At 49.1% G+C, this 25,642-nt stretch overlaps 1 protein-coding gene across 1 annotated transcript in view; it reads left to right on the forward strand.

Moving 5' to 3' along the window:
* Positions 1-24,381, forward strand: part of POU2F3 (POU class 2 homeobox 3) — a 49,827-nt gene extending 25,446 nt beyond the window's left edge. Inside the window, exons 5-14 of the mRNA XM_054176139.1 lie at positions 10,263-10,367; positions 11,036-11,138; positions 15,802-15,884; positions 16,039-16,221; positions 17,157-17,298; positions 18,424-18,560; positions 19,519-19,680; positions 22,375-22,441; positions 22,975-23,107; positions 24,342-24,381. Of these exons, the coding sequence (XP_054032114.1) occupies positions 10,263-10,367; positions 11,036-11,138; positions 15,802-15,884; positions 16,039-16,221; positions 17,157-17,298; positions 18,424-18,560; positions 19,519-19,680; positions 22,375-22,441; positions 22,975-23,107; positions 24,342-24,381 (1,155 nt within the window). The remainder of the gene's footprint in view (positions 1-10,262; positions 10,368-11,035; positions 11,139-15,801; positions 15,885-16,038; positions 16,222-17,156; positions 17,299-18,423; positions 18,561-19,518; positions 19,681-22,374; positions 22,442-22,974; positions 23,108-24,341) is intronic.
* The last annotated feature ends 1,261 nt before the right edge of the window (positions 24,382-25,642 follow it).

Below are 25,642 nucleotides of genomic sequence, written 5' to 3' on the forward strand. Positions count from 1 at the left end.
GACTACCTGGCTCTTCCCAAAGATGCTGAGCACCACGATTGCAGCTGGAATCAGTGGATGCTTTTTAGGATAGTTGCCTGTGGACATGGAGGTGCATTGTAATCCAGGGACCTGTTTTGTGCCAGAGCTGGGATATGGACTCTGATTCTCTGATTCATAGTCTTGTGCTCAACCACAGACAAGTTCTTCCTCCCCTCCATCCTTTCGAAGGTGGCAAGAAGGGCCTAACTTGCTAGGTAGTTTGTTATTAATATCTGGGATGCAAAACTCCCTGCAGATTTAATTTTGCTCAATCAGGGCTTCCCTTCCCCCAGGGATCTCTCTCATAGTTTTTCATTCCACTTTGTGTTCCCACCTCCCCCTAATCTCATGTGCTCCCTATATGCCATTTCTGTTCCTGCTTGGCTTTTCCCTGTGGGTAGCTCAGGTTTCAGTCTGCCCTCCAGATTTCCATCCCAGCCCTGTTTTACCCTCCTCTCAAGGGGAGGTTTACATCCTGCTTCCTTCTCCCCTCTGGGGATCAATTCAGATTTCACTCTCTCTTCTTCTCTGCGTTGCCCCAGGGTATCAGCCTAAGTCTTGCATCTGCTTTTCATCTCTTGAGCCTTCACTAACTGGAAATCAGGCTGGCTGTCCATATCTGCCTTGCCTGACACTGGATCTGAGCTGAAGACTACCTTGGCCTTTCCCTTTTGAAGTTTCCTTGCTCTGTCCTAGGGATAAACTGATTGCATAAATTTGTATGTGTGCTCTGGTTCTTCATTGAAATGCAGCCCTTTGGGAAAGCATCAGAGAAAGCCCTGGCTCGAGGGAAAGTCCTCTGTTTCTATATATGGCACTGTTTTGCTTAGGACAGATAATGTGGAGGAACCCCTTCTTCAGGCTAGTTCTGTCTTGGCACCTTGCAAAGGCCCTCAGATGAGATTGCTGGGAATGAACTCCCAAACAAGCCACTGAGCCTTTGGAGAAGCTTACGAGGGAAAGAAGTAGGAGGAAGGATTTGGCCTTAAAATCTTTTCTCAAGAGGCAGAATGAAACCTCTGAAGTCATTTAATGTTAGTCAGTAACAGTTGACAAACACCCAGCATCCCTTCAGAGCTGGCTGGGTTGTATCTGTTCCTTAAGATCCATCTGCAACCCATTCTCAAGCTTCTGCTTTCCTGCTCCAGGTTTCTGGAGAGCAACCTTTATTTAAAGGCTATTTCCAATGCCTGCTGCCTTGGTCCACTGTCAGTGTGTCTTGCACAACTGTTCCAAAGCTAGCTTAGAGGTCAGGGAAAGACAGATAGATCTTCTCTGCATGCAAATTCCTTGCTCCAACTGGACTTCTCCTTTGGGAAATGCTTTCTAGGCTAGCAAGGGGCAAGCCTGAATTTCATGGACTTCTAGAAAGGGACACAAACATTGTTTCCACAACAGAAACTGAGCTCAGGGCACGGTGTCACTGCCAAGCCACCGGTCAGGTTGCCCAGCACCTTTGTAAGTGATGAGTAGCACGGACTGCTGTGCCTGGCTACAGCTCTCCTGCCCACTGGAGAGTGGCTCATTTGCTAATAAGGAGAGGACTCCAGGTTCTCCAAGGCCTTTCATCTGGTGAGCTCCAAGAATTCAATCAAAAGCCTGCACCACCCAGCGAGGGTGGGGCCCTGCACCCATTTTGCAGAAGGTCAAGTCACAGCATAAGAAGGTGAAGGCAATGGGGTTTGAAGCCAGGCCTCTAATTGTGGCAGCCTGACATCAGAGTGCACTTTCTCTCCCTGCAGAGGTGCTGATCTGCTGGCGCTCCGTGTGAAACCAGTGGGCTGAGCCAGCCCCTCAGGAGTCAGCCACCGGGTTTCTCCTAGCAAGGAGCCTTCTTGCCCTGCTTCCCCAAAGTGCAGAAGTTGCCTGGGAGCAGAGAACTGGCTCTGGGCTCCTTGTTCCCCTCAATCACCAGACTTCATTCCCACCACCCCAAAATGAAAAGCTCTGTGATGCTCCCCGGTGAAGCTGATCTTTCTCACTCTCCCTTTCTTTTTTAATTAGAATACTTGTGTGTATTTAATGCAATCCCTCTAGCTGCTCTTCTTGTGTCCCAGCTCCCTGGGGCGCAGCAACTGGTGCCAAAACTACCGTGAACCAATCAGAGCAACCTAGGGAGCTGGGATGGAGCCAAGCCCAGTCACGGGAGCTGTCTGATTCCCAGTTAATTCCTTTCAAATGCAAGCTGTGGTGGAAACTGCCTTGCTACCAAGGCTACCTGTGCCACAACTGGCTGGGTGGACACTGCTCTGCCCTCCCCATGGGTGTCCTGATCCCCAGGACATCAGCACTGTACAGCTAGGGGGCAGTGCCAGGAATTTGGATGGTTTCAGACTACTTGGTAGCCAGAGGACACGGAGAAACCACAGCAGTCAGAGTTTGCTCCTCACAGATGAGAGAGCCGTGGAAAGGAGAAATTTGGCATGCTGGGAACTGGGAGAACAGTTAAGGGGCTATCTAGTTCAGGCCCCAGAAAAGCCCAATAAGGCAGCTGTGCTGCTGACTCCAACAGGAACGTGATTAGACTCCAGGGAACCTGTGTGAGCATGCAAGATGGCATGGGAGAAGCCATGAAGCCTGGTGTGTGTGTGAAATCGGATTGATAAGGAAAGGGGCAGGGAATGCAGGCCAGGGTGGGAGTAGAGAAGATAAGCACAAAGGTGTAGGCAGAGGTGGAGTTTTGGAGAGCTTTGGAGGTTGGGCAAGTGAAATTGAGAGAGATGCAGGAAGCCATGCTGCAACTCATGAGAAGGTTGGGGCAGAAGGGCAGGACCTCTGGGTAGGGAGGAAGGGGTTGGGAGAGTTCTGGAACGGAGACATGAGAGAAATCACAGCCTTAATGGTGGTAGAATTGGTTTTCCATGCTTCCATGCTTTGCTTGGAGGTTCTTACCTTTCTGGCCACGTAAATGGCACCTTTCCCTCCCCTGTTTTTGAACACATTTGGCACGTCCACAGGCTTTGGCAGAGAAGGTACCACGTGCCCGAGTACCAACAGCAAGAACCAAGATGCTGTTAAGTGCTTGCTTTTCAATGTATTTTTTTGCCAGTTCTGTGCTCCCTGAACACAGCTCCCCTTCCAACAGCACTAGGGAGCTTCTGTGCTCCTGAGGCCCCTGCAGAGGCTGCAGTCTCCAGTGTGCAGAGCAGCCTTTCATCAGGATGCACCTACCTGAGCAGGAACCGATACAGTCACGGCTGTTCTTAGCAGGTGCTCTTCCCACCTCTGGTTGTGGTTCTCCACTCCCTTGCCCAGTGCCTGCTTTTGAAGCCTGCTGTGCTGCACGTGATCATCTTGAGGTTTATAACTCAGCACAGAGGGGAGAGGTGGCTTCTTTCTTTGTCCTGTGCTCTGTCTAAAAGCTAGGGAGATGCTGCAGCTGAAAGCCCAGGAATGGGAAGCTGAGTGTGGTTGTGCTCGTTATCTTTCGTGCAGTAGGTAGCTCAGTTACTCTTCAAGTTTGTTTTCTCACCCTCACTTTTACTACAGCTAAGGCACAACTATTAACACCCTGAGCTGAGGCTCTGAGGATGTAGCATATCAGATCAGGCCTCAATTCATAAACCCAAGGGACTCATGCAGCTGTGTTGAGGTTAGGGATCACATTTTCATTTTTCAGTTGCTGAGTTTTAGGATGCAGTTTGTAATGCATTCAGCACGGGATTGATTCCCCTTTTGTCATGCTGACAGCTTCTGAAAACTCATAGAATCTTAGAATGGGTTGGGTTGGAAGGGACCTTAAAGATCATCCAGTTCCAAATACCCTGCCACAGGCAGGGACACCTTCCACCAGCCCAGGCTGCTCAAGGGCTCACCCAGCCAGCCCTTGAACACCTCCAGGGAGAGGGCATCCAGGACCTCCCTGGGCAACCTGTTCCAGTGTCCCACCTCCCTCACTGTAAAGAATTTCTTCCTAATCTCCAGTATTACTCTCCCTTCCTCAAGCTTCAATCCATTCCCTCTCATCCTATTACAACAAACCCTTGTACAAAGTCCCTTCCCACCCTTCAGGTCCCAGGGTGAGCACCGTTGCGTTGACAAAAGGGTGTTCTGCTTTCCTCCTGGGTGTCTGTTAAGCTCTGCCATATGTGCAGGATAGTACATGTGGAAATAGTTAATTGCAAGCCCATTATTATTATTGCTATAATGTTTTATTTGGGTGTATTTTATGGTGCCCACGTGTGCAGGTAATTCACCAAGAAGTGTGCTTACGCCATTGGGAGGTGGGAAGGGTTGGTTAACTGCAATTGCCTTGGATTCACACATCACATCAGGTTGCAAGGGACCCTCAAAGGGCAGCTTGTCCACCCCCCTGCAGGCAGCAGAGATGCCTCCAATTAGATCAGGCTGCCCAGGGCCATATCAAGGCTTGAATGTCTCCAGGGACTGGGTCGCAAGCACATCCCTGGGCAGCCTGTTCCAGTGTTTCACCACTCTCATTGTGCAGAACTTCCTCCTGATGTCCAACCCAAATCTCCCCTGCTCCAGTTTAACTCTGGATCTGGGTTTGATAGATGATTCTATTATGAAACTTCCTCTCTTCAGGCAAATCACTTTGGGCCAGCTGCAGACAGTCCTGGTGCATTAAAGAGCACTTTGGGAGTGCTCCAGCCCTGGTAGATCTGCGCTGTTTGCTCCCAGCGAGGGGCAGTTGGTTGAGACCCTCCCAACTCTGTGTGCACCTGACCCTCTTGCTCACTGCTCTGCAGTGGTGGGAGGGAAGGAGGGATGTGAGCAGGTTAAACTCCTAAACAGTTGGGAGTTGCTGACTGTGAGATAAGGCAGATATGAAGGCAGATAAACATCTACTTCAAAGAGGTTGCCGTCTAAATAGAAACTGCACAACAACTTTGGTTGTCTTCTATCTCACAACAACGACCACAACTCCTGCCTCATCCATGGCACTGGAGAAGGCTGACAGGGCTTCAGTGGCCTCACTCTGGCAGGCTATGAAGATCTCTTATCTACTTTTGGGGGAAAGCATTCGAGGCTTCAGGTGCTGAATCAGTTGGTGGGTTCCACCTTAGGGAGGATGATGATGATGGAACAGGGCTTACATGATGTCAGGAGTGCCCATCAAAATGAATTGGCTTGTGACTGTGTTCAGGCTGCCTGCTTTGGTGTCTAACATGTGAGGAGGACAGGGCAGATTAGCAGTGAGCAGTGACCCTGAGCTGGGTTCATATAAGGAGGGCTGCAGCCTCAGTCCCTGAATCCAATGCCTGTTGGCTGGTGTGGCAGGAGGGAATGGCCTTCCTTGCAGTGAAATGAGGAATAGTGTGGCCAGCAGGAGCAGGAAGGTCATTCTGCCCCATGCTCAGCCACACCTTGAGTCCTGTGTCCAGTTCTGGGCCCCTCAGTTTAGGAAAGAGGTTGAGATGCTGGAAGGTGTCCAGAGAAGGGCAACAAAGCTGGGGAGGGGTCTGGAGCACAGCCCTGTGAGGAGAGGCTGAGGGAGCTGGGGTTGCTTAGCCTGGAGAAGAGGAGGCTCAGGGGAGACCTCATTGCTCTCTACAACTGCCTGAAGGGAGGTTGTAGCCAGGTGGGGGTTGGTCTCTTCTCCCAGGCAACGAGCTCCAGAACAAGAGGACACAGTCTCAAGCTGTGTCAGGGGAGGTTTAGGCTGGATGTTAGGAAGTAATTCTTCAACAGAAAGAGATTGGCCATTGGGATGTGCTGCCCAGGGAGGTGGTAGAGTCCCCATCCCTGGAGGTGTTTAAGAAGAGCCTGGCTGAGGCACTTGGTGCCATGGTTTAGTTGATCAGATGGTGCTGGGTGATAGGTTGGACTCCATGTCCTCGAAGGTCTTTTCCAACCAGGCTAATTCTATTCCATTCTAAATCAGTGCCGCTGAGGTGACTCCTTCTAACCTCCTCGTGCAAGGCTGACTGCGCACAGCCCTGCGCCGTGTCTGCAGGATGTTTTCCTCAGCCGAACGCCTGCCAGGAGTTCACAGATCAGTTACAAAACAGATGTACTTCTTGGGGTGGTTTTTTTTTCTTCTTTTTCTTTTTTTTTTTCCCCCCCTCTCTCTCCCCTTCTTCCTACTGGTAAGGAAGAGTTTGTGCAGTAATTGCAGGCAGGTTGGGAGATGTTTTCTTCATAATTCTCCTTCTTATGAAATGTTTATGAAACACCTTCCACAAATCGGTTACGCAAGGGAGCTGAAGGCAGCTTTGATCATTTTCCATCGCCCTCAATATGTTTCTGAGTTTGTTTTGCTTTTTGTTTTTGTTGTGTTTTGGGGTGTTTTGTTTTGTTGGTTTTTTTCGGCCAGAGACAGGCAAGGAGCGACCCATCCTTGGCCAGGCACAGCAGAAGTGCCAGCCGGCTAAGGAAGGGACTCTCGCTCTCTCCACTCAGCCTTCCTGTGTTTTTCACCTTGATTGCTTGGGGGCAGCTGACCCTATTTTAAGGCTGTGAAAACATCCACTTGAGATTTGCAAGTGTGATTCCTTTCCTATCCCAAGGAGCCCCGAGGAGCTCCGCGTGCTGGTGCCGCCACCTGCCGTTACCTGCGCTGGAGGAGCTCAGAGCTGCTCCCAGCCCTGCCTGCAGACTCCCCTCCAACCCAGAGAGAGCTCGATCTGCAGTGCATTTCATGGCCCTGCTGATTCACAAGGTCATTTTTCCTTAAACAGTGTGATTACCCCCAATCACACTGACTGGGTAGAAGGTGGTGAGACACTGGGACAGGCTGCCCAGGGAGCTGGTGGATGCTCTCCCCCTGGGAGTGTTCAAGACCAGGTTGGATGAGCAGCCTGGTCTAGTGGAGGGTGTCCCTGCCCGTGGCAGGGGGTTTGAAACTGGAGGATCTTTAAGCTCCCTTCCAGCCCAAACCATTCTATGAATCCATGAAATTGGGATTTGTTCTCCATGGCTTCTTGTTTCCCATTCCCCACTTGACTGTCATGTGAAGCCATGGTCCTGAGGAACCCCAGTGGGATCTGGTCCTGCTTTTGACTCTATCAGTGCTGCTCTCTTGCAGCCTTTTCACAGGGTTCTTACCAAGTACCTACATGAGGTGCTTCTGTGATGATCTCAACCTCTTTTGGTTCCTTTAGGAGAACTTTTCTCCTATCTGCAAGAAAACAGCTGCAAATGAGAGCCTGGTGCACTGGGAAAGGAGAAGCCAACTCTTCCTCTCCTTTCATTACTCTGAGATTTACATTGTTTTAAGGGAGTCTCATGATTTTGAGAGGCCTCACCCACAATGTGTGTGGTTTTTTATTGGGGGGGGGGGATTGGGGTTGGTTTCATTTAATGCACAGTTGGTAACACTGCCAGTTTAGCCACGGAGGGGAGGGGGGGATAATAAAACCTATATGAAGGTGCAAGATTTGCATAAACCATCCCCAAAGTTTTGGATAAACCCTGGGCTCTTGCTAATGAATAATTAGCCAGCTGCAGGCCTGTTGGGGAGAGGGAGAGGCAAATTTGAGCTTAAACCCAATGAAAAACAATTCTCACAAATAGGTGTAGGGGAGAAGGATTTGTCAAGAGCACCCTAGGTGCCCGCCCACTGCGCAGGAGGGAGGCAGAGGATTCCAGGGCCGGGGGAAGGAGCAGCGGGGAGATGTTGTTGTTTTTGACTCGGGAACCGGTCCTTTGCCAAACCCACCTCCCGCTCTCGTCTTGTGTGATGCCGGGATGCAGCTACACACCCCTTTCACCCTGGAAGGCTTCCAAATCATTCCACTTGGCAGCTGTGAAGGTTTTCTTCCAGTTTGGAAATGGCTCGTGCTTCTCCAGCACTTCACTTCCATTGGGATCAAGTGGCTGCTCCTCCAAGACGCCGATAACTTTTTCTTTTGGGGAGGCTGTTCAGGGCTTGGATGGCTGCATTGTGTGGGGCAGACACCCATGAATTGCAAGCAGGGGTAACTTATTAGTTTGATTTTGTGGGGGGTTTGTTTTGTTTTCTTTTCTTTTTGGCTTGGATGACTTCTTTTTCATGCACTCTCAGAAAGAAAAACAAAGCATCGAACCATTCGCCTGCGATGCGTGGATGATTCAGGGCTAACGGTGTCTTCTCCTCAGCCTTTTGTCTACCATTTAGTCATTTAGACACTATCCACCTTGATAGTGATCAAGAAGATCTTTCCAGCTGATTTGGTGGTTTGGGTTTTTTTGTTGGGTTGGGTTTATTTTTGCTTTCCTGCAGCAGCCTAAGAGGATGATCATGCCAACCTGAAAGGTAGGAAAGAACTGGAATTACCTAGCATGTAAAAGCCTTGTTGCAAGGAGCTAATATTATTGCACAACTGGTTTCGGCAGTGTCCAGAGCTATGGGTTGTAATGAGAGTGGATGTTGTAATCCCCTTCCCTCTACATAGCACCTTCCAAATTGCAGAGGTTAATGCTACAAGGGCCAGCCCCTTGCACTGCAGCTGCAAGCTTCTTGTGATCACCTTTTCTTCTTTTGCTTCTGCTCTGGAACATGTTATCTCCTTTGCTTCTGCTCTGGAGGATTGGTTTGGTTTAGCCAAACGGAGATAAAACCTCCCTCAACCAAAAAAACTGTTCGCTTGGGCCACTGTTTTTAAAAGCCGAATTTCTTGTCCCCCTCTGCTGGTAGGAGGTTGTACGACCTAAGGTCCCCATCAGCACTGCAGGGGGGGAAAAATACCCTGCAAAGGAGACAATGCTTGTCTTCTGGGGCTGTTGGGTTCAGGAGTTATTTGATGGAGGTGTGTGGTGGTTTGGCTCTTGGTTTGGAGGGGGGTCGGCCTTAACCCATCACAAGGTGTTGAGGTTCAGCCCTAGTAGGAAGAGTCAAGCTGTGATGCTGAGCCCGTGGAAAAGGTTTTCATGATGTGTTCTTTCTGGTGTCCTTCTGGCTTCTAGGTGGCTTTTCCACCTCTGGAAAAGAGATGGGGGAAAATCTCTTCTAAAAAGAGGTTACCTTCTTGATTTGGGAAGGCTTGGGTGAGGAATGGAACTCGTGATGTGAGGCTTGTTTGAGGCATTCTCATGCTTAGGAAAAACTTGAGCCTAAGTTTGGGAATTGTTTGCTCTAAGAGCTCTGTATGATTTTTGTCTCCTCTTTGTGGCATCTGCCCATGGCCACCCCTCAGGCAGCTTTCTGGAATTAACAACTTCTAAAATCTCTCCAACCAGGTTCCCCTCTCTGCTGTCCCAGGCAGCCTTACCAAAGGATTTCAGCTAGCATGAAGTGATGCAACAGCTCTCCTTTGGACGTTTGTTTTCTTTCTTTCTTTGTTTGGAGGCCTTTGGGTTGCTTGCTTGTTTGTGTGTGGGGTTGGTTTGTTTGAGTTCTGCTTGGGTTTGGTTTGGTTTGGTTTAGAGGGGGTCCCTGTTGTTGGGGCTTTTGGGTTTGTTTGGTTTGTTTTAATACAGTAGCAAGGTCAGAAATTGACGTGCAGACTCTAGCCAGAAATAAGGATTCTGTTCTGGTCCCTGGGTACATTTTCTTTCCTCTTAAAAATGTAGACCCAGAAATCCTGATTTCTTGGGGTTTTCTTTGGTAGACATGAATCTTTCTTGAACATTCAAGTAGGTCAAAATGCCCACTGGACAAAGGGCTGACACCCGTGAAGCTTTCCAGTTCTTTTTCTACAGCTAAAGGAAGCAGGTTTCTCCTTGCCACAGCACGAGTTCTTCTTGTATTTGTCCAGCTTCTCCCAGAAAGCTTTTGGTGCCTGGGGTGCTGTATTTTCAAGTCTGGAAGATTACACTGCTTTTTGAGCTCCTTTACTTCGTGATCTTTCCTTTCCCATCCCCTTCTAGCATCGTTCTCTGCTGCCTGCAGAACGAAATGAGAGGTTATCCACAGCCAACCCTGCCATCGGGGTCTAAGTCATGATCTACAAAGGAGAATTGTCTCATATCTTTCTTCTAACCCCAGATGCCTCCATGTTTTGTCTGAGGAAAGCATTCACCTGCATTAAACCTTGCTAAGCCCACTGGAACTTGGACTATTCTTTAAAGTGTTTTAATGAACACATTTTAACTGAGCAAGCTGCAAGCTTCCTCTTGGCTTGGCAGAGCAGAAAAGCTGTGTCCATGTAATGGACTGGAGAGCAGAGGTTAGGAAGGACCATGCCACTCTGCAAAGCCAGGGATGGAAGCAGTGAGTCCTGACCTTTAACTTTTCTCTGAAAGGAGCAGCCCCTTCCTGATCCCTTCCAGCCTCTCTGACCCCTAGCTGCCCCTTGCACACACCCTGCAGCCCCTTGTCTCTGCTCCCTTAATGCTACACTTGCTCTGCTCTTTTTCAGATCAAAACTGAAGACCTCAGTGACTCCTTGCAATCTGCAATCCCCCCTAGGTCAGGTCACCTTGTGCAGGGGTCATCAATGATGCCTGGAAGCCAAATTGCAGGGGTAAGTGACTTGGCTGATTCAGGGATCCTGAAAACTGAAATGGCACTGGGTAGTGAAGCTCTGGGTTGGATTTGAGACACTTGTCCAATTCCATCTGCCTTTTGACAGTGGCAAAAGGAGACTTGAGGGGCTGGTGGACACTAAATTGGACAAATGAATCTGTGCTGGCAGAGGTCAGTGTCTCTCCTTCCTGCAGAAAGTGTTCCAGGGGTTCAAAGGCAGACTGGACAGGTACTTGGAAGAGATTTCCTTTGAGGCTTTCTTGAGCAGGCAAACCACACCATGCTCAGGGCATCCCTTGAGCTGAAAATAATGGGAGGCTGAGACAATGCCAAGAAACTGAGATCCAATAGCTTTCACAAACAGAGTTGGATTGCCAGTCCATCAGAAATGTTGTTTCCAAGAAGCAAATTTTTTCCTGTAAGAGGAGACAGCTCTCCGTGTGGCTGGCTGTGCACAGAGCTCTCCACACAGCTGCAAACTTCAGATCCTGGAGTACCCCTGGATCTCTAACTCTCCAGTCCATGAGTTAGACAAATCTGGTGTGTTAGCAGCTAAATGAAAAGTGTGAATGAGGTCAAGGACAGCCTAAGAGATGAGGGAAGCTCTCCTGCAGAGCTGGTGCAGACGTCTCTGAGTTGTATTGTTCCCTTTGCTTTTTCCTGTAGGATATGAGCTCTCTTCACACCCTGCAGCAGCTTGTATTGCTTCCTGGTCACATGCAGTCAGTTCCCCAGTTTCTTCTGTCTCAGTCTCAGGCTGGGCAACAAGGTAAGAGCAAAGAAGAGCTGAAAGGGGAAGTCATAGATTCATAGAATGGTTTGGGTTGGAAGGGATCTTAAAGATCATCCAGTTCCAACCCCCTGCCATGGGCAGGGACACCTCCCACCAGCCCAGGTTGCTCAAGGCTTGATCCAACCTGGCCTTGAACACCTCCAGGGAAGGGACATCACAACCTCCCTGGGCAATCTGTTCCAGTGTCTCCCCTACCCTCACTGGAAAGAATTTCTTCCTAATCTCCAGTCTAAATCTGCCCTCCTTGATCTTCAATCCATTCCCTCTCATCCTTTCTCTCCAACCCCTTGTCAAAAGCCCCTCCCCAGCTCTCCTGCAGCCCCTTCAGGTACTGGAAGGCTGCTCTAAGGTCTCCCTGGAGCCTTCTCTTCTCCAGGCTGAACAGCCCCAACTCTCTCAGCCTAGAATTATTAGAAGCAGACATGTATCTAGGAAAATGTCCCTTCTCATAGCTGTATCCTTTCATTTGATCCCAGCACGATGGTGTCTGCTCTGCTGCAACCTTAGCAGATGCATTCCCTGCTCTGCTCGTTCCCACCCCCGGGATTATCCCATACATTCCGGGAAGGGTCCGGTTTGGGAGATGCTCCTGGCACCTGTGGCTTGTGTGCGCCAAGAGTGCCACCTTGGGGCCAGGCTTGGCAGCCTGGGGATGGATCCCACCTCCGAAGAGCAGGACAGCATCTGACTGGCTTTCAGTAAACCAGCAGGGAGCCTGCTCCCTGGCGAGCAGCTGCAGCCTGCCCGAGCTCCCAGCCTCTCTGGTTTAGCACTCTTCATTTCTTCCAGAAAACGGAGGAGAGCTGGAGTTGATCCCTCAGAATACCTTAGAGGGAGAGCAAATCCAGGGAAGGAGATGAGCTGCTCTGGTGGAAGAGCAATTCTGGCACTACAACAAACAGTTCTAACCTAGCCAGGAGCAACCTGGGGGTGAGAGCTAAGAGGTCTGGAGTTGCCTGGGGTGTTCCCAAATCTTGCTTCAAACCATGGGGCAGGAGAGGACAGGAGGTCCAACTACTTCTGAAAGCTCCATGAAAGGCAGGAAGGTTTTGCTCAGTGCTTGAGAAAGTCTCTGGCTTTCTGCTTTCACTGCTGGGTTTTTTCAATGTCATTTCAACAACGAGGATGAAGCCAATGACAAGCACAGGCTTTGATCCATAGCCTGGCAGGTGCACAGGGTCCTGTTGCTTACAGTCTGGATTTATTCCAGCACTGAGGTCCCTCTGTATCAACCAAAAATTCAAAACTAAGACCTGAAAAAACCTCTGCAGCTTGAATTCACTGATGTGTACACTCCAAAAGAAAACCTGTGTTGTAGGCAAGGGGAAAAATCCATTTCTCACTGATGGTTTCTAAACTCTGAACTCAGCCAAATGATGCTGAGTGAAGTATAAAGAAACTGTTTGATGTCTATCTGATGTCTATCTAGAATTGAGTTTGAAATAGCAGGGCCAGGCTAATCTATTGCTTGCTGCCTGCTTTTATTGATGCATAATGAGAAACACATCCTGCTGCCAAGCAGAACTTGCTTCCTTTTATAGAGTTAGAGTTTCTTCTATTAATTTACTGCCTTTGGCAGCTATAACCCCTCCAACAGATGGCCACTTATTTGGCTGTGACCATTTCTGGTTCCAGACCTGATCAAGGTTGGATGTTCTGGCCAGTAGCTGGCTTTTTGTGCAAGAACACTTCCATTTGAATAGATGATTGCCAAGCTTTAATGATCCTTTGCCATGTGCATGCACAGCCACTGAGGAGTGAAAGTGAAGGCACAGATTGGTTTTGTGGAATTAGTTGTTTGGTACAGACTCAGGTGGAGCACTCTGCAATGAATACAAACTAGAGCCCAGGAAGTTCCACCTCAACAGGAGGAGAAACTTCTTCACTGGGAGGGTGCTGGAGCAGGCTGCCCACAGAGATTGTGGAGTCTTCTTCTCTGGAGACTTTCAAGACCCAGCTGGATGCTTTCCTGTGTTATTTGCCCTAGGGGATCCTGCTTTGGCATGGGGGCTGGACTCAATGATCTTCAGAGATCCCTTCCAATCCCTACCATGTTATGATTCTCTGATACCAAAGGGATACACAAAATACTCCTGGAGCTGTCACTTGGGCTGTCATGGGAGCACTCTCAGTGTTTCCTGCTGGGGACATCAGTTCATGGATATGGTGGCCAAAAGGACTTGGCTGTGGACTCAACCTTTCCCAGAGGACACAGGGTTTGGGTTGCTTTCAGTGTTTTAAAGCTGCTTTTAAACTAGATATGTTCTCAGGTCTGATTGACTAACCCCTGATGTGCCTCACTGTGCTGCCTTTTGATCAGCTAATGCTGGCACACCTGAATGAGGAGGTGAGAGCTTTGTGCCTTAGAATTGGAAACACACAGCCAGGTAGATGCTGGGAATACTGTCAGCCAAAATCATAGAATCAATAAGGTTGGAAAAGACCTCAGAGATCATCAAGTCCAACCTATCACCCAACACCTCCTGACTAACCAAACCATGGCTTCAAGTGCCATGTCCAATCCTTTTTTGAACACCTCCAGGGACAGGGACTCCACCACCTCCCTGGGCAGCCCATCCCAATGGCAAATTACTCTTGCTGGGAAGAACTTTCTCCTCACCTCCAGCCTAAACTTCCCCTGGCACAGCTTGAGACTGTGTCCTCTTGTTCTGGCGCTGGTTGCCTTGGAGAAGAGACCAACCCCCACCTGGCTACAACCTCCCTTCAGGTAGTTGTAGAGAGCAATAAGGTCTCCCCTGAGCCTCCTCTTCTCCAGGCTAAACACCCCCAGCTCCCTCAGCCTCTCCTCATATTGCTGTTGAAGTCTTCATCTCCCCAAGACACAGCCTCAGTGCCATCAGCTGTCAAACCGGTGATTCCCTGCTCCAGTCCATAATTTCCCTTTGAGCTGGAGCTCAGCTTTCACAAAGGTGTTCAATCACGCTTTTAAAGACTCCAAATGACAGAGCATCCACCATGTCCCTAGGCAAGTCATTCCAGTGATTAATTACCTTCACTCTTCAAAATGTGCACCTCATTACCTGCCTGCATTTGAAATTCAAAGTTGTTCCAGCATTAGGGGAGGCTTATTGAAACATCAATCTAAATAAATAAATGTGATCCTGCACATTCAGAGATCAATTTTAAAAGAGGGAGAGACAGGAAAGAGAAAGAAAGGGGGAGTGATTGATTCTGGAGATGAGATTTTTGGTGGGTTTTTTTTTACCTTTTCTGTGTTGTTTTTTTTTTTCCCCCAGCAGAAGTCCATAAATTTCTATGGTTTTCCCTATAAATGTCAGTTCCAATCAATAGAATATATTGACTGCTTCAAGAAAGGTTATAAATCCTCACTGCATTCCAGAGGCTTCACCCACAGCAGGCTTGGAGAACCTGCCTAAACTCCTCGGGAGCTGCACTGCTTCACTTGCTGCTTAATCCTTTAGGACATTCCTTGTAAGAGATATAGGCTGCTGCTTGAACATTTGTCAGCCAAACAATTACACAGCCTCCATAAATACCCAGGGTTTGTTAGTTTTTATAGATGGCCTTCCCTTCTTTCTCTCTTGTTCCTTTCATCACTTTGTCTTGGTTTATACATTCCACCAGAAATTCCATTTATTTGAAATACAGTAGAGTTGGGAAAGAAAGGGGCAGCCAGCTTCAAAATGACACTCCCAAGTGAAATGTAGAAAGCAGAGGGTGCAGGCTCAGGAGATTAACTGTGGGACCAGGATCGTTTCCTTTTTGTTCTGTTTTAAAGAGATGGAGTGGCTAAAAGTTGGAGTCAGAACAGCTGCTACTGGAAAGAAGATGCACATTGTTTTAATAGCTCCAAAGGTGAAGCACTGGGAGGGATCACCACTAAGATGTTGCAAAGTCTGTGCTGCTCAGCAGCTGAAATCAAAGTTTGGGGCCTGTGGAATGTGCTGGAAGGTGTCCAGAGAAGGGCCACGAGGATGAGCAGAGGGCTGGAGCTGCTCTGCTATGAGGACAGACTGAGGGAGTTGGGGCTGTTCGGTCTGGAGAAGAGAAGGCTCCAAGGAGACCTAATTGTGGCCTTCCAGTGTCTGAAGGGGGCTACAAGAATGCTGGGGAGGGACTTTTTAGGATGTCAGGGAGGGATAGGACTGGGGGGGATGGAGCAAAACTAGAAGTGGGGAGATTGAGATTGGATGTTAGGAAGAAGTTGTTCCCCATGAGGATGGTGAGAGACTGGCACAGGTTGCCCAGGGAGGTGGTGGAAGCCTCATCCCTGGAGGTGTTTGCAGCCAGGCTGGATGTGGCTGTGAGCAACCTGCTGTAGTGTGAGGTGTCCCTGCCCATGGCAGGGGGGTTGGAGGTGGCTGATCCTTGAGGTCCCTTCTAACACTGAACTAAGGCACAGATACAGAATTGTTAATGAGCTACAGGCAGGGATCAGTGGGTGAACTATTTTGCTTTTTGTCATTTTTCAGGCTTAAAAAAAGTCATGAGAAGAACTCTTCTCATAATCCATGTTTGTTCTAATGGCTGAAATCCTTCTGTTTTGACCTAACATTTTCCAGTCAGAGCTTCCTGAGCCCTTCCTGTGCAGTGACATTCAGCCACTGATGAAGGAGCTGATCAGATGTCTCTCTCTTGTTTTTTTTTCTCTCCTCAGCTTTGCAGCCCAACATTCTCTCCTTCCCTCAGCAACAAGGCAGCCTTCTTCTCTCCCAGCCAGGACCCAGCCTTGCATCACAGGTAACTTGCCTCAGCACATGATCCAACAGAGAGTCCTGCCCTGAGAAACACCCATCTGCAGGACGTGCTGCTTCACTAAGGGAAGGTGGCAGGGAAAATGGTGTCATTTTCTCTTGCTGTGGCTCTGTGCATCCTTTCTGTTGTTTCCTAACAGGCTGTGGGCCGTTCTGGACTCCCTGGCTCATCAGTTGAACCCCACCTGGATGTACCCCAACATTTGCAAGTGGCAAAGCACCTCACTCCATCAGGAGCATCTGAGGAGCCCAGCGATCTGGAGGAGCTGGAAAAGTTTGCTAAGACTTTCAAACAAAGGAGAATCAAATTGGGGTTCACACAGGTGAGCAGCCTCGTCAGTGGGAAGGGTGGTGTCACTTCTGGGCATGATCACAGCTCACAGGATGTCAGGGGTTGGAAGGGACCCAAAGAGATCATCCAGTCCAACTCCCCTGCCAGAGCAGGACCATGCAATCCAGCTCAGGTCACAGAGGAACACATCCAGACAGGCCTTGAGAGTCTCCAGAGAAGGAGACTCCACAACCTCTCTGGGCAGCCTGCTCCAGCGCTCTGTGACACTTACTGTAAAGAGGTTCCCCCTTGTGTTCAGGTGGAACCTCCTGTGCTGCAGCTTACATTCATTGCTCCTTGTCCTATCCTAAGGAGCAAGTGAGCAGAGCCTGTCCCTGTCCCCTGCTTCCTGGCCCCGTCCCCTGCCTCCTGACCCCCAGCCGTCAGATATTTATAAGCATTTATTAAATCCCCTCTAAGTCTTCTCTTTTCCAGACTAAAGAGCCCCAGGTCCCTCAGCCTCTCCTCACCAGACAGTGCTCAGTCCCCTACTCATCCTCATAGCCCTCTGCTGGACCCTCCCCAGCAGATCCCTGTCCCTCTTGAACTGGGGAGCCCAGAACTGAAGGCAGTACTCAAGATGAGGTCTCCGCAGGGCTGGGGGAGTTTGTGGCAGAGGTGTGGATGGAGGAAGGGCTGGATTACATACAGTTTGGTGCTCTTTAGAGGAAACCCTTCCAAAGATATGAAGGGATAAACCCTTCCTAATAAGTCATTACTGTGACCTCATCTGCACCTTCTCCAGTACACAAAGACTCAGGGCTGTGGGCCAGGTTCCTGTGGGAAAAGAAGCCACTTTCTCTGGAAGGCAGGTCGTGGAAACAGGGCTGAACTTATGCTGGAAGCAACCTGAGAGAGGTGGTTTGGCAGCAGGAAGCTGTGAGGGCTTCTTCTGAGCTTGTGTTGTGATTTGGAACTCCCCTGCAGGGTGATGTCGGACTGGCCATGGGGAAGCTCTATGGCAACGATTTCAGCCAGACCACCATTTCCCGCTTTGAGGCTCTCAACCTGAGCTTTAAGAACATGTGCAAGCTCAAACCACTGCTGGAGAAGTGGCTGAGTGATGCAGGTATGTGACACAGCGTGCAGAAACATCTGGGACAAGGGCATCCTTCCAGGAACCTCCAGTGAAAGCCAGGAAGGACAGAGCTGTAGCTGAGACCTCTCAGATGTGAGGCTGGGCTGGCAACCAGGCTGCATTCCTCACACAGCAGAGGCCCAGATATCAAACCACATCTGTCCTTTCTCTCTGGCAGCGTGGGATTCGTGTTGCAATTTGGTGTCTGGGGCAGCTCTTTCCTGCATTGCCTCCTGCTCTGTTGCATGGCCTGGGGCAAACCACTGGGCTGATCCATCCAGTCCCTCCTTGTGTAAGCTAGAAAGAATAGGAAGGGACTCCAAGTGCTGAGAGATCAGCCCAGGAGCGGTAATTAGGAAAGGAAGATAGCACTGCAAGGGGAATCCCCAGCAGCAGCAGAACTGGGCTGTCCTCTGCTGTCTGAGAACCACTATAGGAAGAAATTAGTCTCCTGTGCTTCACCCAGCCCTTCAGGAGTTGCATGTTTGGCCAATTTATCATGTGAGAAGATGTCTCAGCTACACAAGGCCTGATCCCAGTGATGCAAGTCAGCATCTTTAACTGTATGAAATTAAACAGTTGGAAAATATGTGGTCCCCAGGCTGGAAATCAAGCTGGGGGAAAGGAGAAATGATGCATTGAGTAATATTGTAGCACTCTGTAATTCTCTTCTGATTTGGAAAAGATCAGTGATGGATTTGGGACTGCTGGAGCAATTTTAATCATAACTAGGGGATGACAGGACTAGGGGGAATGGAGCAAAACTAGAAGTGGAGAGATTCAGATTGGATGTTAGGAAGAAGTTCTTCCCCATGAGGGTGGTGAGAGCCTGGCACAGGTTGCCCAGGGAGGTGATGGAAGCTTCATCCATGGAGGTTTTAAGGCCAGGCTGGATGTGGCTGTGAGAAACCTGCTGTGGTGTGAGGTGTCCCTGTCCATGGCAGGGGGGCTGGAACTGGCTGAGCCTTGAGGTCCCTTCCAGCCCTGACAATTCTGTGATTCACAATGTTGGAACTTTTAACTTTAAGAGGTACCACGGTTCCCAGAAAAGATCTAGGAATAAAAAAAACCCAACCTGCTCATTATCTTCTTAAATCTCTCTTTTCCTCTCCCCAGAATCTGCTCCTTTGGATTCTTCCATGAGCACTCCTAATTCCTACCCCTCAGTGAACGAGATGTTTGGACGGAAAAGAAAGAAGAGGACCAGCATTGAGACCAACATTCGCTCCACGCTGGAGAAGAGATTTCAAGATGTGAGGGGGAAAGAAAATCTTTCCATCTGTAGTGAACTGAATTTGATGTTTGCTAGGGCAGAGGAACAGTGAATCCTCAAAAAAAATAGGAGAAGTCTTCTTCTTTGCTTGTTTTGAGAGCAGGTTAGAAAATGCTGGAAGAAGTTAAGCAGAAAATGAGCCCCCTTGGTAAATTTGGGTTTAGAGAGTTGCAGTTTTGTTGCCACATCTCCCCACCATCAGCCACTGATTTCCCCTTTACTCTGCTCTGCTGAGCCCCCACCTTGAATACTGCATCCAGCTCTGATGTCCCCAGCATAAGAAGGATCCAGAGCTGTTGGAGTGAGTCCAGAGACTGCTTACAAAGGCCTGTAGTGATGGGACAAGAGGCAATGGCTTCAAACTAGAGAAGAGCAGATTTAGACTGGATGTTAGGAACAAGTTCTGCATCCTGAGGGTAGTGGAACACTGGAACAGGTGTTGCAACCCCCTGGTGATTGTTGTGACTCAGAAGAAAGGATAGATGCCATTATTTCCCCTTACAAATAAGGGAGAGGGAAAGAAAGGGAAGGAATGGCTGTTCTGGGATGGTGCAGGCAGGTGCACAAGCAGCACTCACAGCTAGGATGTTCTGTGTAGTGATAAGAAGAGCATCAGCCACTCACTTTCCCCCGAGCAATGATTTAGGGTTAAGATCAAAGAGCGTGGTGCTTTGTGCAATAACAGGGACAGGTGCTGTGACTCACTGCCCACTGAATCCCTGAGCCTTGGTGTTGAATCAGAGGCACTTTCTGGTTCACAGAGCACAATCTCTCAGCCAAATATTTACCCTTTCTCTTAGAAGCACATTTCCTCCCCTCCCCAGTTTACAGCCAACCCCACCCTTGTTCTCCACCTTTCCAGCAGCAGAAGCATTACATTGCCACTGTCAATTACAGCTCCTTGGGGCTTTCTTTAACCTCCTGTCTTTTCTCAGCAGAACCCCAAGCCCAGTTCAGAGGAGATATCCTTGATAGCAGAGCAGCTTTCCATGGAAAAGGAGGTGGTTCGGGTCTGGTTCTGCAACCGGCGCCAGAAGGAGAAGCGGATCAGCTGCCCAATGCCATCCCCCATCAAATCACCTATCTACAACTCCAGACTGGTGAGAGACTTTGGATGAAGGAGTTCTGCATGCCATCCCAGACAAGGAGGGGAAAGGGTGGAAATGGAAACAGGACAATACATTTCCTTGTCCACTCAAGCTCTTGAGTTGCTGGCAAGCTCACTCGTGTCCAGTGGGTGACTACACCTGCAGGAGTATGTGGAGAGGCAGCTGGGCAAACCCTCCACATCCCACCTTGAAAGGAATCTTGTGCCTGCACCTCCAGAACATTTATTTTTGCTCTGCCAATGAAAGCAACAGAAAGAACAGAAAGGTTTCCTAGAAGGCACAGATCAGTTGCAGGAAAAAGTATTCAAATACAGAGGTTAGCTCAAAACTTTTCACCCTGAGATTAGTATATAAAAGCTTTCCAAAGTGTGATGGGGGAGGAATGAGGATTACACCCACTGGTGTCAATGTCCTTGGTGACTCTAAAAACCTAGTGGTAACCATTTCCATGTCAGCTTGTGGACAGAAATGCAGGATACACTTTTGGTAGTGCCAACTGTGTTCTAGCCAGTGTGTGTATCCAAAGCACATCTGATATCAGAGCACATAGGCAACTATTAATTTTATGACTACAAAATCAATTATAAAGCAGTGACAGCAAGATCACAATAGATTGTGATGAAGGCAGCCTTGCATGCACACCCAGACCCCACCATCCCAAACAGCTGGAGGGTGCAGATCATGGGCATCACGCTGTCCCACCCCTGGGCTGCTCCAGTATGGTTCAATCAACCAGCACAGGAGGAGGCTCTGAGAACCAGCTGGAGGTTCTCAGAGCACAAGGGACAGACTGAAGCTTGGCAAGAGTAAATTTAGACTGGATATTAGGAAAAAATTCTTAACAGTGAGGGTGGTGAGACACTGGAACAGGTTGCCCAGGGAGGTTGTGGATGCCTTCTCCCTGGAAGTGTTCAAGGCCAGGTTGGATGTGGCCTTGAGCAACCTGGGCTGGTGGGAGGTGTCTCTGCCCATGGCAGGGGGTTGGAAAGATAGGATAGGATAGGATAGGATAGGATAGGATAGGATAGGATAGGATAGGATAGGATAGGATAGAATAGAATAGAATAGAATAGAATAGAATAGAATAGAATAGAATAGAATAGAATAGACCAGGTTGGAAGAGACTTTCGAGATCATCGTGTCCAACCTAAATGATCTTCAAGGTCCCTTCCAACACAAATCATTCTATGAATCTATGAAACTGTGCTTCTCATGGTGTCCATCCACAAGTGGGCAAGCATATATTCATTGCCAGAAAGGATGAGGAACACTTCTCACCTGTTGTGAGAAGCTGGTGAAAGCATGTCCTTGGCATGTGCTGTCAGTGGCTGCTGTGGATTACAAGCTACTGCTGCTTTTCTACTAGTCATAGAATCAGATTTGTCAGGGTTGGAAGGGACCTCAAGGATCATCTAGTTCCAACCCTGCTGCCACAGCCCTCGCACTAGATCAGGTTGCCCAGAGCCACATCCAGCCTGGCCTCAAAAACCTCTGGGGATGAGGCTTCTACAACCTCCCTGGGCAAATCAGTAGTGACTTAGTTGCCTCCACTTATAAAAGTGGCAAGGAACCTCCCTTCAGTGCTGGAGCACATGTGAGTGGAAGGGAAAGTGTGTACTCACAAGCAATAGTTTATCTGGAAGTCTCCTGGGGTTTGGAATTATCCATCAGAAGGCAGGCAAACATCACAAGAGCTTTGCTCACTCGTTGCACAGCGCCTCCAGTCTACAGTCACAAGCACGAAATGCTGCTTGCAAGCCATGAATCCTTCAAGCAGCAACTCTGGTGAATAATTTCCCTGTGAGCACGTTGTACAGCACTGTGCCTTTGCTCATCAGTCACTCTGAACAGCACCTTGCCTTCAGTTAAAGTGTCGTGGTTGAACAGCAAATGCTCCAGGCTTGCTTTGATTGCAGCCACCAAATTACTAATTGTCACCTGAGGAGTCTCACCCACCAAGAACTCCCTGTGGGAAAAGGGATTAGTTGTGCCCAAGATCAGAGTGAGCTGGGAAGTTTTAAACTGAGAGTATCTTAAGGGAGGCTACAAGAAATCTGGGAAGGGACTTTTGAGGGTGTCAGGTAATGACAGGACTAGGGAGAATGGGGGAAAAAGAAATGGGTAGATTCAGATTGGATGTTAGGAAGAAGTTCTTCCCCATGAGGGTGGTGAGAGACTGGCACAGGTTGCACAGGGAAGTGGTGGAAGCCTCATCCCTGGAGGTTTTAAGGCCATGCTGAATGTGGCTGTGAGCAACCTGCTGTAGTGTGAGGTGTCCCTGCCCATGGCAGGAGGGTTGGAACTGGCTGAGCCTTGAAGTCCCTTCCAACCCTGACAATTCTGTGATTCTACCCAAAGGCCAGCAGCTGAATCTCAAGACTTCCACAATTCTGGCTTGAGTTTGATCATTTCAGGGTTTTGCAGTGTTGATCCATAAATTTAGAGCTAGAGAGAGTGTGTCAGGTGCTTGTAATATTCATCCTGGTTTCCCTCTATGGCTGTGGATATGGGCATGGTGCTTCTGCACTAGTGTATCAATAGCAATATCTCTGGGAGCCTCAGATGTAGATTAAATAATCTGCCTGGGAGCCATCATGCTCTAAAAGGAGTGTGCAAGGATTGGCCTTTTGTGATCTATACCCTCGCAGTACCAGGTGCTTATTCTTTGTTTCTGTTTCTCTCTAGGTCTCTACCTCAGGGTCCTTGGGGCCCCTCTCAGTCAATCCGGTGCACAGCACCATGCCTGGGACTGGTAAGCCTCGAGAAACCTTCCTCACCATTCCTTCTCTTCTTCCTCTGCTCTTGCTCTCTGTCTACTTGGTGTCTAGGTGACATTTGCAGATCAGTCCTCATAAGACCCTTGGATTTGGCCCAGGAAAGCATCCCCACATAACTAGTGTACAAGGGCTGAGAGCAGCTGAGTCTTTCTCTTGGCAGCAGCAAAGACACAGCGAGCTCCCTGAGCATGGGAACATTCCCAGGATAATCCTGATTGGAGTGTTTAGGTTTGGGAGCCAGGCACACCTAGAAGCTAAGCAAGAGGAGTGTTTGAGGGTAGGTTACTGTGCTTCTTCAGCAGGATCTGCTTTAAGAAGTGCAAGCCACACAGAAACCAAGTGCTGGAGAGAGAGAGCGCGAGAGCAGTCCTGGCTCTCCGTGGCTGGGGCACAGACTGTGCCTTGCTGCTGCAGGGCAGACAGGGAGTCAGATGGCAGCAAAATAAGGTGGATGTCTTTGGGCTCGGGCTGGATTCCCCACTCTTATTCTGCTTTCTCTGCTACACAGTAACATCATCGTGTTCCCCAGGAAACTCCAGCAGGCCCTCCTCCCCTGGCAGTGCCCTCCATGCCAGCAGCCCCGGCACAGCCCAGAGCAACTCCAAAGCTGCAATGAACTCGTCCGGTTTCAACTCTTCAGGGTAAGGCAGCAGGGGCCCCACAGCTTGCTCCTTGGTGAGGGGGTTGAAGGACTTGGGAGAAAAGCAATGAGACCTTAGAGAAGAACGTGTAGGCCCTTAGAGGCTCCAGCAATAGGGAGCTACGTGGTTCTTACATGAAGGGCTTGGAATGATGGGATGAGAGGAGTTGGATTGAAGCTAGAGGAGGGGAGATCTAGACTGGAGATTAGGAAGAAATTCTTGACAGTGAGGGTGGGGAGACACTGCAACAGGTTGCCCAGGAAGGTTGTGGATGTTCCCTCCCTGGAGGTGTCCAAAGCCAGGTTGATGAAGCCTTGAGCAACCTGGGCTGGTGGGAGGTGTCCCTGCCCATGGCAGGGGGTTGGAACTAAAGGATGTTTAAGGTCCCTTCCAACCCAAATCATTCTATGAATATGTGACTCCAACCTGAAGCTTCTTAGGATATGGCTGTTTTTCTGCTTGAAGACAAATAGTAAATCAAGTTTTGCCAGAAAAACTCTACTGGCTCAAAGGGGGAAAAAAGGTGGGGGGGAACAAACACACACACACACTGGTAGAAATGTTTGCCATTAGGATTGTCCTAAACTAACTCCTTGTGTGGAGGAAGCAGCAGCAGAGCTTGGATAACTCCCTCCACAGCCAGTTTGCTCTCCTGCAGTGCCACCCAGAGAGCTCTTCTGCAGAGTAATGCTTCCACAGTGGCAGATGAAACAACACCACAGATTTTCCCCTGCCCTGCCTTTAGGTGTTGTAAAGGATTAAGGGTTTGTGGGCTTAGAGCTGGGTTCTGTGGGCTTCACATGGGCTCAGAGCTCTTCTGGTTATTTCACTGAACATGTCCCTGCCCCAGTTTGTGCTGCTCCAGCGTCACTGCTCTTGTAGTTTCTACATTGCATCAAGGATGCTGTGTTAGAAGGAAGGCAACAGAGAGCAGAGGGCATTACTCACAGCTGCTGGGCTTCCTGAGTCATGGATCACCCTGTCCCATGAATCAGACCTCCTCTGGCATGGAGGAAGTCCACCAGCCAGGTAATGTGTGTGACAAGAGCAGCTCAATGGAAGATGTTGCTTAGAAAGTCATGAGGTCTCTATGAGCTTCCTGTAGGAGTGAAGGATCATTTGCTGGCTGCCAAGCTGAAGTAAGGTTGGAAATGGAATAATAAGGGTTTTTATTTCAGGAGGAAACTGTTAACAACACAGCAATTGTAGCTCTTCTTTTCTGTGTTACAAACAGATCTTGGTACCGATGGAATCAACCTACCTACCTCCACTGAGCTGACTCTTCCATCACGTGTCAAAGGAGCTCTGACTTCTAGCTATGGACCAACTTCTCTAGGAGCAATGCTTGGGGCAACACCTGGTGTTCCAGTGCCTTCAAAATGCTGCCAAAATGAAGGTCTTGTTTTAAGGGAACCCATAGCAACGGAACTCTCCAGGGACTGAAAACTGCAGCTGCCCTTCCCTGAGGATTCTCAACACCACCAGTGACACGGCCATGCTCTGCCAGGCACTCCCTCCAGGAACCAGCCCTTGCTTAGCACTATTCGCATGACACACTGCCCTCTGCTTGCCAGTCTCTGCATCCCCACTGGCTTGCCTGCCCACCTCTAATCTGGAAGGATTTCTCTCTCAGCACCCTCTTTCCTCCCTCCCCCCCCTCCCCCTGCCCCGTTTCAGAGCTTGCCCCAAGGAGGGTCTATCACTGCTGTTACTGTCACGCACACATCCCACGGACCCCCAAACTGAGCCAAGGTTACCCAATTCATTTCACCAGAGACCTGTGTCCAGATGTGAGCCTTGGTTTGCAACAGACTTCCAAGGTCAATGGCACTGTGCTTTCTCCACCACCAAACCTGCTTTGCTTTGAGCCATTCTGCTCTCTTAACCTGTTTTTTCCCCCCTTTCTTTCCTTCTTTTTTCCTCATTTTTTTTTTAATTAAGTATTTTAGAGCATTCTTATTATTTTTTTTTTTCCCCTTTTAAAAAAGTTGTTGTCTTTTGCAAAATTTGTGTCCAGGTCTTGTTATTGCTCCCAGATGGCCTCTCTGCCCTGCTGGAGGATGTCACTGTTTGAAAGCCATGGGGGGAACTTTTGATGCTGTTGAACACAAAAGCAGTTTATGCTGATTTGATGGGAGGAGGATTTGTCTTGGCCTTCCCTTCTTTCTTTCATTCATCCTTTTGGGATCTCTCTAATACCAAATGCAAACAACTGCTCTGGAGCAGAGGTGTGCTTATGTTCTGGCCTTTCCTGAGCTGGAAGTCACGTAGCTTGCCTGCTCTTCTGTCCCTGGGAGGACAAAGTCGTCTTGCTCAGGTGTGAACCTTGAGGGTCCTGTGTGCAAAGTGTTTCTTAATTTCCACAAGATGCCAAAGCATAGGAAACTTCAGCTTTCACAGCATATCACCAGGGGAAATCGTTGTCCCTTTGAAAAGAGGCAGATGGCTGCATTTTGTTAAAGCAGAGTTGAGCAACACAAACCCTTGGCTCTGGGTACAAGTGATGAATTCAGTGGAACCAGAGTGAATTAGCAT

Source organism: Dryobates pubescens, chromosome 34 (assembly GCF_014839835.1).
Source record: "Dryobates pubescens isolate bDryPub1 chromosome 34, bDryPub1.pri, whole genome shotgun sequence".
NCBI classification, from domain to species: Eukaryota; Metazoa; Chordata; class Aves; order Piciformes; family Picidae; genus Dryobates; species Dryobates pubescens.